This window comes from Borostomias antarcticus, assembly GCF_949987555.1.
Source record: "Borostomias antarcticus genome assembly, chromosome: 6".
Classification (NCBI taxonomy): Eukaryota; Metazoa; Chordata; class Actinopteri; order Stomiiformes; family Stomiidae; genus Borostomias; species Borostomias antarcticus.
The window spans coordinates 10,662,264-10,682,263 of record NC_140239.1 but is presented as its reverse complement, the minus strand read 5'-3'; the positions used below and the strand labels follow the sequence as shown (position 1 = coordinate 10,682,263).

Here is a 20,000-nt window from a genome sequence, read left to right as displayed (position 1 = left end):
TCTCTAACCCAGGTATAGAGAGACCAATAAACAGCTCCTCTCCATCTCTGTCTCCTACGCGCACTACCTGTCTACCATGCTCTCTCTGTCTCCTAATGCTAGTCTCACTACCTGTCTACTCTGCTCTCTCTGTCTCCTACGCGCACTACCTGTCTACAATGCTCTCTCTGTCTCCTAATGCTAGTCTCACTACCTGTCTACCCTGCTCTCTCTGTGTCCTAATGCTAGTCTCACTACCTGTCTACCCTGTTCTCTCTGTCTCCTAATATTAGTCTTACTACCTGTCTACCCTGCTCTCTCTGTGTCTTAATGCTAGTCGCACTACCTGTCTACCCTGCTCTCTCTGTCTCCTAATATTAGTCTCACTACCTGTCTACTCTGCTCTCTCTGTGTCCTAATGCTAGTCGCACTACCTGTCTACCCTGCTCTCTCTGTCTCCTAATGCTAGTCTCACTACCTGTCTACCCTGCTCTCTCTGTGTCCTAATGCTAGTCTCACTACCTGTCTACCCTGCTCTCTCTGTGTCCTAATGCTAGTCTCACTACCTGTCTACCCTGCTTTCGTCGACACATAAGTACCTTTGTGTTAGACTCTAGACTCAAATTTGATGCCAACACAAACTCAGCTGTCAAGCATGGATGACAGAGTCCACTTGATGAGGAAGCGCAACTCCTTCCATGTCTGTGAAACCATCCTACGAAACTTCTATCACTCATTCACTGAAAGCCTTCAGACATTCTCGTTTATTTGCTGGTTTAGTGGTTAAAACCCGCTTAAATGGTATTGTAAAAGTCTGCTCCAAGGTTGTTGGAGTGTATTCTCGACGCCAGACCCATGAGAGTTTTTTCCGCTGATACACTATGTAAGCTACGCTAACTACGTTACTGCATGCTGCAGATCTCTCTATGGGTCTGGGACACTTCATGCAAAAATCTGGTGCTCAAATCCTGGCAATTCATTGGTAGCGGCGGTATCCCGGTGACCCCAATCAGTAACGACTTTCGCGATCAGGCATTCCCACCCATAGATATGCCCTGCCCATCTAACCTGGGCTAGCGTCTCTCATTTGCTGCTACGACCTGTCACTCTTTAAATTTTGACCCGTCGATACGCCCTCAGAATACTAGCTTGGGCAGCGAAGTGGCTCAGACTCTTACGTACAGTAGTATGCACAGCGCAGTGATTCAACGTTATATTTGAGTCGAGAGAGACTAAGTGGAGTCAGAAGGACTCTTGCTTCCTTTGGGAGAAACAGGAGGCCCAGAAGGCAGTAAGGATTATTAGCCAACCAGACCACGTTCTGGCCAGTGGATCCTCTATAATGCCCTCGGGCTGGAGGTACATAGCGCCCCCCAGGAGAACAAACCGCTATGCTACGTCCTTCATCTCTTCTGCCAGCAGTCTACTAAATGCTGACAGCAGCCACTAAGCAGCCAATATTTAGTAGACTGAATAATGTACAGGGACTGTGATCCCATTTTGATGCTATACTTATGTTGTAGTTATATTATTATATTATTATTTTTATTTATTATTATTGAAATTATATTATTGATGCTGCACTGGCTCTGACTAGCATGCCGTTGATCTGAGGTCTCTCTGAGAATGTTTCTGCTGTGCTTTTATCTGTGGATGGGCTGCAAATGAATTGCTCTTCTGGGATCAATGAAGTTGCCTGAATCGGAATCTGAAATCTTAATCTCTCTGTCTCCCAGTCTCAGCGTCTGTCTACCCTCCTCTCTCTCTCTCTCTCTCTCTCTCTCTCTGTCTCTCTCTCTGTGTAGTCTCAGTACCTGTCTACCCTCCTCTCTCTCTCTCTGTCTCTCTCTCTGTGTAGTCTCAGTACCTGTCTACCCTCCTCTCTCTCTCTCTCTCTCTCTCTCTCTCTCTGTCTCTGTGTAGTCTCAGTACCTGTCTACCCTCCTCTCTCTCTCTCTCTCTCTCTGTCTCTCTCTCTGTGTAGTCTCAGTACCTGTCTACCCTCCTCTCTCTCTGTCTCTCTGTCTCTGTGTAGTTTCAGTACCTGTCCACCCTGCTGTCTCTGTCTCCGGTCAGAGCAGCGGTTCACCCTGTCTAACCTGCTCCTCGCCGTCCTCCTCCGCAGAGCCAAGAAGAAGGCCAAGCCTCTGAACCTGCGCCTCCACAGCAGCGCGGGGAGCTGTGAGAACCTGCCCACCCAGCGCTCCCCTCTCCACACCGAGCGCTCGCTACGCTCTTTCTTCTTCCCCTCCTTCATCCCCTCCACGCCCCCGGTCCACTCCGACTCCGCCCCCTCTGCAAGTAAGTCACCTGTCATCTATCTATCATCTATCTGTCTGTCTGTCTGTCTGTCTGTCTGTCTGTCTGACTGTCTTGTGACTCTGCCAGTGTCAAACGTTGTAAAACCGCCCCTTTCCAGATGCAGGGTGTAGATAGAGCAGTAGACAGAGGGTGTAGATAGAGCAGGGTGTAGATAGAGCAGGGTGTAGATAGAGCAGGGTGTAGATAGAGCAGTAGATAGAGGATGTAGACAGAGGGTGTAGATAGAGCAGGGTGTAGATAGAGCAGGGTATAGATAGAGGGTGTAGATAGAGCAGGGTGTAGATAGAGCAGGGTGTAGACAGAGGGTGTAGATAGAGCAGGGTGTAGATAGAGGGTGTAGACAGAGGGTGTAGATAGAGCAGGGTGTAGATAGAGCAGGGTGTAGATAGAGGGTGTAGATAGAGGGTGTAGATAGAGCAGGGTGTAGATAGAGGGTGTCGATAGAGGGTGTAGATAGAGCAGGGTGTAGATAGAGGGTGTAGATAGAGCAGGGTGTAGATAGAGGGTGTAGATAGAGGGTGTAGATAGAGCAGGGTGTAGATAGAGGGTGTAGATAGAGGGTGTAGATAGAGCAGGTGTAGATAGAGCAGGGTGTAGATAGAGGGGGTAGATAGAGCAGGGTGTAGATAGAGCAGGGTGTAGATCAGGGTTTCCGTTAGAGAAAATCGGTACCGGTCAATGTGTCCGGGAAGATTAGACTTTTCCGGACAAACTGGAGAAATTCCGGTCATTATATTATAATATAATATTAGGCCTATTATAGGTGTTTGTCGCGGTGATTGGCCGTTGTGTAGCTTATATATGCCATTTATTGTCTTATTTCGCATCCGTATGATTAAATGTATGATAGGCTGTCATGATTCCATGCGCTAGGCCTATATGTAATTGCACAGCCACAAAAATAGTCCCCTTTGAATTGCGACTGTAGGCTAGAACATGAATGTTTATTTCAATTGTATGAATCGGATTTGAGGAGCTAATTGGTTTGGGATTTGCGACAGTAATATGCGTTTACTAATTTCTCTTTCCAGTTTTAGCCTACCCTTTTTATCAATAAAACAGCGTCATTATAACCACGGACATCGCAGTAGGCTATGAGGATGAGGAGGACATAACTGTTGAGAAACAACTGATAGGCGGGCTGGGCTAAATAAAGAAATGCCACAATGCATGTCTAGATATATACATTTTTTATTTAAAAGTGCAAGAGATTAGGCAACATGTAGGCTTCTCATAACATTTTAATTTAAAGCCTACGGCTGCGCTGATTGGAATTCATAGGCTAGGTCTATAGTCCAATTTCAGCCTTTTATCAGATAGGCTAAAATAGAACAAAACTCTAAAAAATAAATATAGCCTACTTAAATAAAGTGTAAGAACTTACAACGTGCATAGGCTCATTTCCATTCTATATTAATAGGCCTTTCCATTTTCGCCTCAAGCTCCTTACCTCGATCAGGCTCCCTCTCGCTTGCTATGGTGGCCTGCTAGCCTATAGGCAGGTTTATCTTATGGCTGTTTTTTCATCGCATAGGCCTACTAGTCAATAGCCTTCACATTAACGGAACAAAATTAATTGGCCTATTAGTTTTTTTTATATTCAAAAGGAATCATAATATATGGAAATTTAATTTTAGCCTATTGTAGGCCTAATACAATTAGGGGGAATTATTTTGTCCGGACATTATGACCGGAGAGATTTTAATATATCGGACTTCAACAGATTTTTCCAGACAAAAAACGGTAATTACCGGCTAACGGAAACCCTGGTGTAGATAGAGTGTGTAGATAAAGCAGAGTAGATAGTGCAGGGTGTAGATAGAGCAGGGTGTAGATAGAGGGTGTAGATAGAGGGTGTAGAGCAGGGAGTAGATAGAGGGTGTAGATAGAGCAGGGTGTAGATAGAGGGTGTAGATAGAGCTGGGTGTAGATAGAGGGTGTAGATAGAGGGTGTAGATAGAGCAGGGTGTAGATAGAGGGTGTAGATAGAGCAGGGTGTAGATAGAGGGTGTAGATAGAGGGTGTAGATAGAGGGTGTAGATAGAGAAGGGTGTAGATAGAGGGTGTAGATAGAGCAGGGTGTAGATAGAGGGTGTAGATAGAGGGTGTAGATAGAGGGTGTAGATAGAGCAGGGTAGATAGAGCAGGGTAGATAGTGCAGGGTGTAGATAGAGCAGGGTGTAGATAGAGGGTGTAGATAGAGCAGGGTGTAGATAGAGGGTGTAGATAGAGGGTGTAGATAGAGGATGTAGATAGAGGGTGTACATAGAGCAGGGTGTAGATAGAGCAGGGTAGATAGAGGGTGTAGATAGAGGATGTAGATAGAGGATGTAGATAGAGGGTGTAGATAGAGGGTGTAGATAGAGCAGGGTAGATAGTGCAGGGTGTAGATAGAGCAGGGTAGATAGAGGGTGTAGATAGAGCAGGGTAGATAGAGGGTGTAGATAGAGCAGGGTGTAGATAGAGCAGGGTAGATAGAGGGTGTAGATAGAGGATGTAGATAGAGGGTGTACGTAGAGCAGGGTGTAGATAGAGCAGGGTAGATAGAGGGTGTAGATAGAGGATGTAGATAGAGGGTGTACATAGAGCAGGGTAGATAGAGGGTGTAGATAGAGGGTGTAGATAGAGCAGGGTGTAGATAGAGGGTGTAGATAGAGGGTGTAGATAGAGCAGGGTAGATAGAGGGTGTAGATAGAGCAGGGTGTAGATAGAGGGTGTAGATAGAGCAGGGTGTAGATAGAGGGTGTAGATAGAGGGTGTAGATAGAGCAGGGTGTAGATAGAGGGTGTAGATAGAGCAGGGTGTAGATAGAGCAGGGTAGATAGAGGGTGTAGATAGAGCAGGGTAGATAGAGGTTGTAGATAGAGCAGGGTAGATAGAGGGTGTAGATAGAGCAGGGTGTAGATAGAGCAGGGTAGATAGAGGGTGTACATAGAGCAGGGTGTAGATAGAGCAGGGTAGATAGAGGGTGTAGATAGAGGATGTAGATAGAGGGTGTACATAGAGCAGGGTAGATAGAGGGTGTAGATAGAGGTTGTAGATAGAGCAGGGTAGATAGAGGGTGTAGATAGAGCAGGGTGTAGATAGAGCAGGGTAGATAGAGGGTGTAGATAGAGGATGTAGATAGAGGGTGTACATAGAGCAGGGTGTAGATAGAGCATGGTAGATAGAGCAGGGAAGGAAGAGGTTCAAACAGTCAAAACAGATTTCCACACCCTCAGATCAGTACAGTGTTTCATTTTAAATGGTAAATGGTCTGCACTATATAGCGCTTATATCCAAAGCGTTTTACAAAGGCCTCTGATTCACACAATCACACACACATTCACACACACATTCACACACACATTCACACACACATTCACACAACAATGGCGGCAGCTGCAGCCACTAGCCTGCTCATTGGGGTTCAGGACACTTCGACATGTGGAGAGAGGAGGAACCGGGATTCGAACCGCCAACCTGCTCTACCTCCTGAGCTACAGCCGGCCTTTAATTTGTTGAGCTTGTGAGGGATACCGGTTCACGGCCTTATAGAAGTCATGGGAGACATACCAGTGCTAGGCCTTGTAGAATCCTTGTGAGAGACAGTCTGGTTATTTATTTATGTATTAATTTGTGTATTTATGTATTTATTTATTTATGTATTTATTTATTTATTCCAAATTTATTTTTACAGGGACAGTACACATTCATTAACATTGCTGTAAATGTGTCAGTAGTGTTGAAAAAGCCACTAAAAACATAAATACATAAAAGCATGCAAACAAATAAAAAACAATTATAAACTATTTATACAAAACAGTATGAAGAAGGAGGAGAAGAAGCCAATAGCACGTTAAGACACATGAAACAAGCAAATTCTTGCATGACAGAGCATGAGCAATCAGCTGACAGACACTGTTAAATACAACAAGACATATACATTAGCGGATAAGATACAGTTACGCACAAGACATAAGAACCAGCAAACACTGCAGCCATAGACAACAAAACGCAAGCCCTGGTGAACAGGACAGAGCCATACACACATAAAAACCATTGTAAAGGTATTTTCACACCAAACGCGAATATTCTTGCAAAAAAACTAAACTAAAATCAAAACCCATATTTCTTAATTAGTCTCTTCACACCAAACGTGAAATTTCTGCGTTCCAAAAGCTACATTTAATTTTTCCGCAAATGTTTAGACTTTTCTGCGGATTTCTCTGGCCTGACAGGCACGTCACAATCAAATGACGGCAAGCCGAACATGCTGACAGCACAGCATGAGAGCCTGTTGAAGAGCCTGTCTGCATAAATCCTCTTTTTGGTGTGGGAGATCACTGTGTAGAATAGCTATGATTATGTCCCTACTGTAGCCTAATAAACCTGGACGGTCTAGATCTAACGTGACTTGTAGACCACTCTCTTATAGGCTAGAGGCCAACTTGCAGTATCGTTAGCGTAGCTATAGCAGCAGACAGCAGTGATTGGAGTTAAATAACCTACTTGTTTTCACAATGACCACGAAGGTTTCTGATAACGTTATAGCCTATAGCGAAATCAGACTGTTACAACAACGTCTACAGCTAACATTAGGCCATTAACGTTAGCTATGGTTAACATTAGCTAAGTGGGTTAGTACGTTTATCACTACTCACCGTCATCTGTCCCAAGATGTTCAACAACCCTGCCACAGATATTCTCCTTCATTTCAGTGTCCTTGTAGTTTCTTATCATACAAGGTTGGATATTGCTCTACCAAATGGATAAGCTTGTCTGAAGAGATACGGATCAACATTTCCTTTACTGTAGTGAGTCGCTAGTAACTTGGTGATCAATGGAAAGTGATCAATGGAAAAAATGTTATTTTTTGGGGGTGGCTATCCTGCTCGAGAAATTGTCACGCGTGTTGCATGTAACCAGTCAATAGGCCTATGCAACTGCAGCTATTTCGATGTGTTGGATGCAACATTGAAGGGCTGAATACAATTTGATTTGTGACACTTAGCAAAAGTAGCAAAAGTAGCCTAGATGCAAAAGTGGTCGGCGGAGCATCTGGCTCGTGATGACTGAATGAAAAATGATTGACATTAAGTTTTTATTTTCCGCAAATTCTGTTTGGAATGCATTAAACGCTATTTTTCGTACCGCGCTTGGTGTGAAAGGTTTGGCCGCGCAAATTAATGAGGCTAAATTCTCGATTTATTTTCGCTTTTCGTATTCGCTTTTTGGTCTGAAAACAACTTAATATTAGTTTTATTGAACTATTTCAACTGTTCTTGTCTACTTTGTTCATTGCAAACAGCTGAGAATTTTTGAATTTTGCCAATAAACCTAATATGCAATGGGTGTTGAATAATTTTGATTGCAACTGTGGCTACAGTTCTTTTATGGATGTGCTTTTAGTAAGAAACAGCAGCTAATTAACATTAGCGAGACATGTACAACTCAACAGCTAGCTAGCTAACTACCATAGCTAACGTTAGCCCTCTACCAACCCGAATAGACTCCATAATTGTTGTCTCCTTACGAGCGAAACAACTCAAATGAGAGACACTTGACAAGTCTTGCCATCTGAGAGAGACCGGCTCTAGGCCTTGCACAAGCCTTTGTTTTGTCAGTCTGATTTGTACTGCTGCACCAGTCCACACTCAGACAAGAAAGACAACCTCCACCTACCGTCCATCGTCTCTCTTGCTCTCCTTTTCTCTCTCTCTCTCCCTCTCTCTCCCTCTCTCTCCCTCTCTCTCTCTCTCTCTCTCCCTCTCTCTCTCTCTCTCTCCCTCTCTCTCCCCCTCTCTCTCTCTCTCTCTCTCTCTCTCTCCCTCTCTCTCTCTCTCTATCTCCCTCTCTCTCTCTCTCCCCTGTTCCGTCAGGGAAACTCATTTCCCTCTTGTACCCCATGATGGCCGGAGGCAGCATGTCAGTGCATACGGGCCGCCTCATTGGCTGGTGTCATTAGCTTGTGTCTGGCATTGGGGAAGGGGTTGAGGGTGGAGGCCTCAGGAACGAAGAGAGATAGAGGGAGAGAGAGGGAGGGAGAGAGAGTGAGAGAGAGATGGGGGAAGAGAGAGGGAGAGGGGGAGAGAGAGAGGAAGAGAAGAAGAAGGGGAGAGAGAGGGAGGGAAAGGGAGAGAGGGGGAGAGAGAAAGGTAGAGAGAGGGAGAGAGAGGGAGAGAGCGAAAGGGAGAGAGGGGGAGAGAGAGAGAGAGACCTTGAGTGCATCTGGACCTGTGATTAATAGGTCCTGATCTACTGCTGGTCTGGAACCTGGAGTCTTGAGGGCTGCGGTCTGGGGATGAGTCTGGGGATGAGGCTGGGGATGAGTGTGAGGGCTGGGGATGAGGCTGGGGCTGAGTGTGTGGGCTGGGGATGAGGCTGGGGATGAGGATCAGTGTGAGGGCTGGGGATGAGGCTTGGGGTATGCTTAGGCATAAGGCTGAGGATGAGGATGAGGCTGGGGTGTGATTAGGGATGAGGCTGAGGGCTGGGGATGAGGCTGAGGGCTGGGGCTTGGACTCATACAAGGTGGCAGCAGTGCATCCCTACACACACACACAGGCACGCACGCACACACACACACACACACACACACACACACACACACACACACACACACACACAGACACACAGGCAGAGCATCAACGCATGCACATGCACATATAACACACTCATACACACCACACACAGACGCCGCACACACCCACGCAAACAACCCCCCCTCTCGCCTGTGTGTCTGAGGAGCTGATAAGCTGCTTGTCATGTTTAATTCAATATCAGGCGCTAGAAAGTCAAGTGGCCCTGGTAATCTAATATCCCTCCTCTCTGGGTGTAATTACTGTCTGTCTAACTGCCTGGTGTTTACAAGTCACACAACTACTACTTGATTCCAGTTTCTGTGCTGATACTCCAGCTCGACATGTTGTTCAGAGATACAGTAGAGAGAGATACAGTATAGAGATACCGTATAGAGAGATACAGTATAGAGATACAGTATAGAGAGATACAGTATAGAGAGATACAGTACAGAGAGATACAGTATAGAGAGAGATACAGTATAGAGAGATACAGTATAGAGAGAGATACAGTATAGAGAGATACAGTATAGAGAGCCTAAGTGGAAACAGGAAACGATGTGAGATAAATCATTTCTTGATCCTAGTTCAATGGTGTCATGACCAACACATATGATGTTTGTCAATTTAAAACATACATTTTACTAATCCTGGTTAACTTGCAAGTTAGCTGATATAAGCTAGCCGACATTACACTTGTTTAACACTCACCAAAACCTTGTAAAGCTGATCTCGCATGCCAGCTCTTACAGAATTGATTAACTCTTCTTTCATATGGCTGCAGCTCTCAACATGGCCAGACTAATAGTGATTTTCGCCTCTTTTAATAATTTATCAATTTTAAACTCGTTCTGGAATAACTGTTTTATAGTATTACGACAAACTGTGACTTTCTAGATTTACAAAATGATGTTTTAAATGGATAAACATATGTGCATGGTCATGACAACTCAAATGGGATCAAGAAATGATTTATTTCTACTGTACATAATTTTTCCGAAATAAAGTCCCATAGGATAGCTCTTCCTGCTTCCGCGTATAGGCTCTCTATAGAATAGAATGCCCTTATATAGGCACTCTATAGAATAGAATGTTCTTATAATATAAGACCATTCTATTCTATAGAGTGCCTATATAAGTGACCTTGAATAAAATATCATATACTTCAGTCAAGGCTGAAACATTGTCTTTGGCCTCACCTCAAACGGTTAAAAGCATCATCACACACACAGCGCATACTGTGTACAAAGCTCACAACCTCTGAGCACCACAGTGGGGTGGTCTCTCTGTGGTCTCTCTCTGGTCTCTCTCTCTCTCTCAGCAGCACAGAGAGCTACAGTCAGCAGGACAGAGCCTAACTCAGCCGCATGTATCTGAAAGTTCAAATATACACACACCACAAATACCACACTCTCTGTCTGCAGCGCCCAGAGGAACACGATAAAGTCAGTGACTTATTTCCATTGCGGTGCGCTTATGAGCAGGCAATTTGGGCAGCAGGCAGATATAGTTACATTACAGTAGCAGAATAGCTATCTACACACAATTCAGTAATAAAATCACTTGAATTCAATCACAGAACACATTAACATTATCAACACTACATTACAGGGAAGTCTCAGAAAGGAAACCCATTTGGCTAATTAAACGTAAGCTTTTCCATTATCCATTTCTTAGCTAGGGATGCGCTAATGAAATTGCCTTTCGCAAAAACATTAGTCTAACAAATGTCATGAAACGAGGATGTTCGACCCGATAGGGTGTTCCACACCTGTGTGTGTGGCTCGTAGGGAGAGAGAGCCCATCACACTCAGGGCTGTAAAACCATGTTCCATGTCTGGGTAGGCTAATTCAAAACACTCCCGTTTTTCCTGTCTGTTTTATCAGTGTAATGTATTTTTTTTGTCCAACAAAGTATAAGCTTTGCAGTTGCTCGACCAATAGCATCTTGGTCGGATTTCGACCAAACAATCGACCGTAGATCAAAGTCAGCCAAAATTGGTGTGACATAAACATCGGCCACTGTCATCGATGAATGTCATTTTATTTGCCGATGGGCTGATGACAGTCAACAAGGCCAACGGTCCGATGCTGATGTTCAGCTGATGCATCGGTGCATCCCTATTGTCGACTGCAGTTTTTAAAGCTAGATTTTTAATGGTAGTACTTCAATGTGCCTGGCATACTGTTCCATAAAACAGCGCCTGAATGTAAAACAATGTTTTTTCCAAATAAAACCCTAAAGCTATAAACATCCAAATCAGCTTCCCTGGCTCTGGTGTGTCCAGAATGAATGTCTTTAATATGTGTGAAGTACAGTAACCGGTCAGATGGCTTGGGGCGTCGTCGTTTATGAATTTGTGTACTAGTACCAGTGTCATTTGCAAATCTTTTCTTCCACTGTTAGCCAGCCAAGATCTGAAGCGCTGGGTCTCGAGGTGGATGCGTGGGGGGAGTTTTAACTCTGTTCTCACAAGCTTGTTTGGAGCTATTTGCGCTGTTTGGATCTTGGTCTTGAGGGCTTTTGGAGCACTACTGACTCATGAGCGTAGTCAACATGGCACTGCACCAAAGCCTGGGCTACAGTCCTCATTATATCTCTAAAAATCAAGACTTTCTTGTCAGGAATTTGATGGAAGAGCCACATTCTCCCCTGACTTATGTATCTATCCAAAACACATACCAGATATTTGACAGACTCTGTCACTGTTACTGTGGTGCCGGTTACTCCAGTAGAAAAGCCTGGATAGAACTTGAGTGCCACGGTTCTGAACCAGTAAAACTCCACAGAGCAGCAGTTAGCGGTTCCCTTACCCAGGCTAGTTCTGCTCTAGAACCTTGTTTGGAGTGTTCTAGAACCGTGGCTGGAGTGTTCCAGATGCCTGGCTGGCCTATGGTGTGTGTGTGTGTGTGTGTGTGTGTGTGTGTGTGTGTGTGTGTGTGTGTGTGTGTGTGTGTGTGTGTGAGAGAGAGAGAGAGAGAGAGACCGTGTGTGTGAATGTTGTACATGCATACGTGCGTGTGTGTGTGTGTGTGTGTGTGTGTGTGTGAAAGAGAGAGAGGGAGAGAGAGAGAGACTGTATCTGTGTGAATGTTGTACATGCATACGTGCATGTGTCTGTGTGTGTGTGCATGTGTGCGTCTGTGAGTGTGTGGTCATCTAGGTGGTCAACATGGTCTTGCAGGCGGATCAAAGTCTCCTGACTCCTGTAGGGTCGGAGTGGCCACACACGGAATGGCCACATCAAAGATGCAGGACCTCGCAAGGGAGGCTGGGGCGGCCGACCGGTGCCTGTTCAGAATCACAGATTGCAGGCAGGCAGGAGAGCCCCCTCCTCCCCTACCTTCATCTTATTGGCAGCCCAGACAGCTGGGGGTGGGGGGTGTCTGGGTGTTCATGTGCTGTTGCGAGATAAACGCCAGTGTACTACTGCCAGGTATTGATTTAATTGCAGCCTTTGCTCTGGGTGAATGTGCCTCTTATCTGTCAAGTTCTTATCAGTTTTATTTTCGGTAGGTAGGCACTTTATTGATCCCGGGAGTAAATTGCAGTAATCTTGAGAGGTTTTCTACCCTGATATTTCATCCTGAGAGGTTTTCTACCCTGATATTTCATCTTGAGAGGTTTTCTACCCTGATATTTTATCTTGAGAGAGGTATTCTTCCCAACTCGTTTCTCCTTCAAAGAGACGAGGAACTGATAGGATGCGACACCTGCCATACGTAGGGGTGTCAGTGGGGAGACCATTCCCATCGGCCGAGCGTTAGGGGAAAGTTAGACAGCGACCCGGAGGGAGCAGAACGCCCAGCTCCTCGCCTGCACACGCTCAACAGCAGCTCAACAGCAGCTGACAGGTTAGTGCGGTTGCCAGACTAGTGAGGTTGCCACGTTATTGTGGTTGCCAGGTTATTGTGGTTGCCAGGTTAGTGTGGTTGCCAGGTTAGTGAGGTTGTCAGGTTAGTGCGGTTGCCAGGCTATTGAGGTTGCCACGTTATTGTGGTTGCCAGGTTAGTGCGGTTGCCAGGCTAGTGAGGTTGCCACGTTATTGTGGTTGCCAGGTTAGTGCGGTTGCCAGGTTAGTGAGGTTGCCAGGCTAGTGAGGTGCCAGGTTAGTGTGGTTGCCAGGTTAGTGATGCTGCCAGGTTAGTTCGGTTGCCAGGTTAGTGTGGTTGCCAGGTTAGTGATGCTGCCAGGTAAGTGCGGTTGCCAGGTTAGTGCGGTTGTCAGGTAAACAAAGCATTCCTGCGTTAGTCTGGTCTGTCCTGCTGAGAGTCCCTCGCTCTCTCTGCCTGACGTGCTGACAGGACCCGGTCGGTCGATGACACAACCTCTGCTGTTTTCTCTGTGTGTTGTGATGACGGTGTAGGAGAGGGGGAGGGTAGGGTGTAGGAGGAGGAGAGGGGGAGAAGGAGGAGGTGTAGGAGGAGGAGTAGAGGGAGAGTGGATGGAGGTGTAGCATAGCAGGTGGCTGGGAGGAGGAGGTGAAAGAGGTGTAGGGGGAGGAGAGGAGGCGCAGGAGGAGGTATTGCAGGAGTAGAAGGAGGTGTAAGGGAGGCTGTTCTCTTGTCAAAGATGACAGGGTGATATTCTGCCAGAAAGGTAGAACCTCATGGAGTGGTTGTCATAGAAACAGTGGCAGAAACAAGGCTTGTGTCTCAATAGACCTTTCCTATTCAGGCAACAAGTTCCACCCCGCCCCCTTCCCTAGTTACTGTTGCTATGCCCAACAAGCTTTGGAGCAAGTTAATGTCCACTGAACAGCACATACCTGATGATTCTCTCAAGGATTCCTGACAATATTTCTGTGTGTTATTTGCCAAATGCTGCTACTTTGTCTAAGAGAGTTCTAGAGAAAGGTCTGAACTATTTTACACAAGGATATATCCATGAGATTTGGATTTCGGACGGAGCAGGTGACAACATACGAGTTGATGCTAGGTGCGGAAAGCACAGACTCACAAACTCCAGATTTAAAGTCATCAGGACAAAATTGTGGAGTCTAATTGCACATGTAAAGCTGGGTGAGTTAGTTAGTACCATCCATTCTTAGAAAACAACTGCCTGGTGCCAAACTACTAATTAGCTACTGGACATCAAGCACCTAACGTTACTGTACATCAAGCACCTAACATTACTGTACATCAAGCACCTAACGTTGCTGTACATAAAGCACCTAACGTTACTGTACATCAAGCACCTAACATTACTGTACATCAAGCACCTAACGTTACTGTACATCAAGCACCTAACGTTACTGGACATCAAGCACCTAACGTTACTGGACATCAAGCACCTAACGTTTCTAGCCTTGTAGCTGTTTGTGTTGGCGCTGCTGTAAACCGATGTGTGGAGGGAGTTGTGGAGTATCATGCAGCTTGTTTTCTTATAACATTATGCTACAGCAGGCCGGTTTTCTGTATGTTTTAAGAACCATTTTCTTCAAACTAATGTCTAATCTATGAACACAACACGGGACAAGCTTTGTTTGTGGGACATCAGAGGCGTGGTCTTAAGAAATCAAGCTGATTTAACTAAATAACCTGATTGGTTATTATTCTCTGCGTGATTGACAGGTCAGAAAGGTCTATTGGGCGGAGGAGCTTGTTTCAGAAGGGAAAAACACGAGTTACTTTCTCCAACACGTCTGTATCCTTCTGTTATTCTCAGTGAAGAGGGGAACAGTTTGAATAGTTTAGAGTGAAAATATGTCTCCTATATCCCTGTCACCATACACCCTTACACGCCTGCAATGCTAACCTCTACATCTTCAAGACAGATATTTTACACATTCATAGTAGTACACATACATAGTAGTACACATACATAGTAGTACACATTCATAGTAGTACACATTCATAGTAGTATACTGTACATTCATAGTAGTACACATACATAGTAGTACATATACATAGTAGTACACATACATAGTAGTACACATTCATAGTAGTATACTGTACATTCATAGTAGTACACATACATAGTAGTACACATTCATAGTAGTACACATACATAATAGTACACATACATAGTAGTACACATTCATAGTAGTACACATATATAATAGTACACATACATAGTAGTACACATTCATAGTAGTATACATTAATAGTAGTACACATACATAGTAGTACACATTCATAGTAGTACACATTCATAGTAGTACGCATACATAGTAGTACAGTAGGACCTCACTCATCCGAACTTCAGAGATCCGAACCTCCCGGTCTACCGGACAGGCTTAAAAAACGTTTTTTGAAATTTTCATTACAGTACTGTAGGCCTACTTGCATTTAAATCTGACATAATAAACACGTACTGTATCCTACTGTGAATAAAAACAGAACTGTATGTAGACCTACATGTTGCATGTAGGCTGTAGTCTACTGTCACGTTTCATTTCTTTGTTACTTTAATGTCGAGCACAAAATGCAAACGAGTCTGCTGCGAGAGCTGCATTCCTTGGTAGCCAGAAAGCGCGTCAGCAACCTGAAGCAGAGGAGTATCGAGTCATTTTTCGTTCCCAGCTAATGGACTTCAGGAACACAGACGTGTTGTAAGCATGTAGATTAGCCTACTAGGCCTACTGTATTTGTTAAATAATAGGCTACAGCCTAGGCCACGTTAGCCTACATCGGTTGTTAAGCCTGCAATAGCCTAAGACACGACAACTTGTCTGTCATTTCATTCATTTATTTATTATCATTTGCTCTAATTGTTCTAATGTTGGGTTGTTTTTAGGCTATACCATTTTGTTCTGCGAATACAGTAGCCTATCGATGCAGCGTAGGCCTCATTTGAGAATAAAGTAGCCTACTGTATTTGATCAAAGCATGCACTCAAGTGGAAATTTGTTTATTTTATTCTAGGCTACTGTAGGCCTATTATAGGCTAGGCTATATGAGTTTAGTTGGCTATTTGATTGCAATTTTGATGCATTTTCACAAGTAATTAAGGGTATTTATCGGTCTATTATGAGTCTATATGAAACAAGTATACCACTTATTGAATTTGGTGCATTTTATATATGCATATGTTTCAGTCATCCGGACATTTCAGAGATACGAACGACCTTCGGTCCCCGTTGGGTTCGGATAAGTGGGGTCCTACTGTACACATACATAATAGTACACATTCATAGTAGTATACATACATAGTAGTACACATAGAGGGAGGAAGGGGGCGGGAGAGACCATGGGGAGGGGGAGGGAGGGAGGGGTAGGGAGGGAGAGATGATGGGGAGGGGTGAGGGAGGGGGAGGGAGAGACCATGGGGAGGGGGAGGGAGGGGTAGAGAGGGAGAGACCATGGGGAGGAGGAGGGAGGGGTAGGGAGAGACCATGGGGAGGGGGAGGGAGGGGTAGGGAGGGAGAGACCATGGGGAGGAGGAGGGAGGGGTAGGGAGAGACCATGGGGAGGGGGAGGGAGGGGTAGGGAGGGAGAGACCATGGGGAGGGGGGGGTAGAGAGGGAGAGACCATGGGGAGGGGGGAGGGAGGGGGAGGGAGAGACCATGGGGAGGGGGAGGGAGAGACCATGGGGAGGGGGGAGGGAGAGACCATGGGGAGGGGGAGGGAGGGGTAGGGAGGGAGAGACCAGTCTTCCTCTTCATTAGGAAAAGAGCAATCAGAGAAGATGGAGGAGGACGCTGCTGTCTGGCGCCTAGGGGTTACACACACACACACACACACACACACACACACACACACACACACACACACACACACACACACTCACACACTCAGAGACGCACCCACACACAGACCTCCAGACCCATCCGTCACACACACACACACACGCACACACACACACTCACACACACACACACACACACACACACACACTCACACACACACACACACACCCACACGCACACACACACACAGACACACACACACACACACACACACACTCAGAGGCACACACACACTCAGAGACGCTCACACACACACACACACAAACAAACATAACATGCATACATACACACACGCTCTGTATACACAAGCAAACATATACAAACATAATATTACACTTATATCAATTTTTTGTGTATGTTGGGGGAAACAGTGTGTGTGTGTGTGTGTGTGTGTGTGTGTGTGTGTGTGTGTGTGTGTGTGTGTGTGCGCGAGTGTATCAAACTGTCCCGTCACACTCCGACCTCCGAGGACTGAGACGTAATCACCGGTCGGACCTTGACCTCCGTACGACCGACAGCTCCTGACCACCATACGACCGACATCTCCTGACCTTCGTACGACCGACAGCTCCTAACGACCCAGACGCGGTGACCAGCGGCAGCCCGGCGGTCTGTCCTGGCCAGCGACAAGCCGATGAGCTCAGCTCCTCCCAGGATTGAGTTATCAGGCTGATTGGGTGTAATTGAGGACTGTGAGAGAACCGAGGAACCAGAGAACAGACGCCCGGCCCTCGGGGGGGGCAGGAACCAGGAAATACACTGCATCACCCTCCTGTCACCACTCACCGAGCTCCTGGCCGAGACAGGACAGGTCAGATGCTATCATCCCTCAGAGCAGGATGCCGTTCAACTCACAGCACATGCGGAGTTGGTCTTCATAAAGCGGTCATTAGAGGTCTTTAAACTATCGTAGATGGGACATTGAGAACTAATAACACTTTATTATTGTATTTCCAAGTAGGGCTCCCCGGTGCTTAAAGAGTCTACATAACAGTGTCTTTCATAGAGAACCAGGAACAAACAATGTGATCTCAGGTCATGTTTTTAATAACCACACGACAGTGACACACACAAGTACACACAGGTGAGCAGCGACACAACACACACACACACACACGCATACACACACACACACACATCGCAAATATGATACCCTGTTCATCAGTGTTTATATCAGCTGTTCTACATAGCAGGCGGTTTGGGCAGGGCGCACGCACGCCGTGTTGAGACTAAACAGGTGCATTCTGGGTGCATTATGTATGAGGCGGCAGCAGCTTTCCCCGGCTGCCTAATGGACGGAGCGCTGGCTCTCATCTGGGTGAAGGTCTCTCGTCTGGGTGAAGGTCTCTCGTCTGGGTGAAGGTCTCTCTTCTCGGGGAAGGTCTCTCGTCTGGGGGAAGGTCTCTCGTCTGGGGGAAGGTCTCTGGTCTGGGGGAAGGTCTCTCGTCTGGGTGAAGGTCTCTCTTCTCGGGGAAGGTCTTTCGTCTGGGGGAAGGTCTCTCGTCTGGGGAAAGGTCTCTGGTCTGGGGGAAGGTCTCTCGTCTGGGTGAAGGTCTCTGGTCTGGGTGAAGGTCTCTCGTCTGGGTGAAGGTCTCTCGTCTGGGGGAAGGTCTCTCGTCTGGGTGAAGGTCTCGTCTGGGGGAAGGTCTCTGGTCTGGGGGAAGGTCTCTCGTCTGGGGGAAGGTCTCTGGTCTGGGGGGAGGTCTCTGGTCTGGGGGAAGGTCTCTCGTCTGGGAGAAGGTCTCTGGTCTGGGGGAAGGTCTCTCGTCTGGGTGAAGGTCTCTCGTCTGGGGGAAGGTCTCGTCTGGGGGAAGGTCTCTCGTCTGGGTGAAGGTCTCTCGTCTGGGGGAAGGTCTCTCGTCTGGGTGAAGGTCTCGTCTGGGGGGAGGTCTCTGGTCTGGGGGAAGGTCTCTGGTCTGGGGGAAGGTCTCTGGTCTGGGGGGAGGTCTCTGGTCTGGGGGGAGGTCTCTGGTCTGGGGGGAGGTCTCTGGTCTGGGGGAAGGTCTCTCGTCTGGGGGAAGGTCTCTCGTCTGGGGGAAGGTCTCTGGTCTGGGGGGAGGTCTCTGGTCTGGGGGAAGGTCTCTGGTCTGGGGGGAGGTCTCTGGTCTGGGGGGAGGTCTCTGGTCTGGGTGAAGGTCTCTCGTCTGGGGGAGGTCTCTGGTCTGGGGGGAGGTCTCTGGTCTGGGGGAAGGTCTCTGGTCTGGTGGAAGGTCTCTTGTCTGGGGGAAGGTCTCTGGTCTGGGGGAAGGTCTCTGGTCTGGGGGAAGGTCTCTCGTCTGGGGGAAGGTCTCTCGTCTGGGGGAAGGTCTCTCGTCTGGGGGAAGGTCTCTCGTCTGGGGGAAGGTCTCTCGTCTGGGGGAAGGTCTCTCGTCTGGGGGGAGGTCTCTGGTCTGGGGGGAGGTCTCTCGTCTGGGGGAAGGTCTCTGGTCTGGGGGGAGGTCTCTGGTCTGGGGGGAGGTCTCTCGTCTGGGTGAAGGTCTCTCTTCTCGGGGAAGGTCTCTCGTCTGGGGGAAGGTCTCTCGTCTGGGGGAAGGTCTCTTGTCTGGGGGAAGGTCTCTCGTCTGGGGGAAGGTCTCTTGTCTGGGTGAAGGTCTCTCTTCTCGGGGAAGGTCTCTCATCTGGGGGAAGGTCTCTCGTCTGGGGGAAGGTCTCTTGTCTGGGGGAAGGTCTCTCGTCTGGGGGAAGGTCTCTTGTCTGGGGGAAGGTCTCTCGTCTGGGGGAAGGTCTCTCGTCTGGGGGAAGGTCTCTTGTCTGGGGGAGGTCTCTGGTCTGGGGGAAGGTCTCTGGTCTGGGGGGAGGTCTCTGGTCTGGGGGGAGGTCTCTGGTCTGGGGGAAGGTCTCTGGTCTGGTGGAAGGTCTCTTGTCTGGGGGAAGGTCTCTTGTCTGGGGGAAGGTCTCTGGTCTGGTGGAAGGTCTCTTGTCTGGGGGAAGGTCTCTGCCCTTACAACGGGACCTCCACGCCACAGAATCTGGCTACACACTTTTATTTGTATTACCTTTTTATTTTTCCTTTATTTATCCAGGGAAGCCCACTGAGACCAAGGTCTCATGTACAGTGGGGCCCTGGTTACACTATATTTTAAAAACAATATAACAATATACAATCACATTCATACATTTTATACAATTAAATGCAATGACAACATTATCCAAAACATACACAGACCTCGACCCCCTATTCCTGAATCATATGCTTAAAAATGTCCAAAATGACTAATGCCGGGCTCACAGTACAGGATTTTTGGGCAGATTTATCCCCAGCTCACCCCTCCCGACAATCAGAGGAGAAATCTTGTCTGGAACGTTGGTCGATACCAGCATGTTCAGCCCAGATGATCTTGTAATGTGAGGGGTTTACAGATCCAATCTCAAACCCCCCGATCGGCTCGCAGACCCATCTGGGCGGCCCTGATAATATCAAACTTGTTTGATATTTAAAATTATACT

At 46.9% G+C, this 20,000-nt stretch overlaps 1 protein-coding gene across 1 annotated transcript in view; it reads left to right on the top strand.

Moving 5' to 3' along the window:
• Positions 1 to 20,000, top strand: part of ksr2 (kinase suppressor of ras 2) — a gene marked incomplete at both ends in the record, with an annotated part of 132,504 nt that overhangs the window by 63,981 nt on the left and 48,523 nt on the right. The window contains one exon of the mRNA XM_084439544.1: positions 2,105 to 2,280. Coding sequence (XP_084295670.1) covers positions 2,105 to 2,280 — 176 coding nt within the window. The remainder of the gene's footprint in view (positions 1 to 2,104; positions 2,281 to 20,000) is intronic.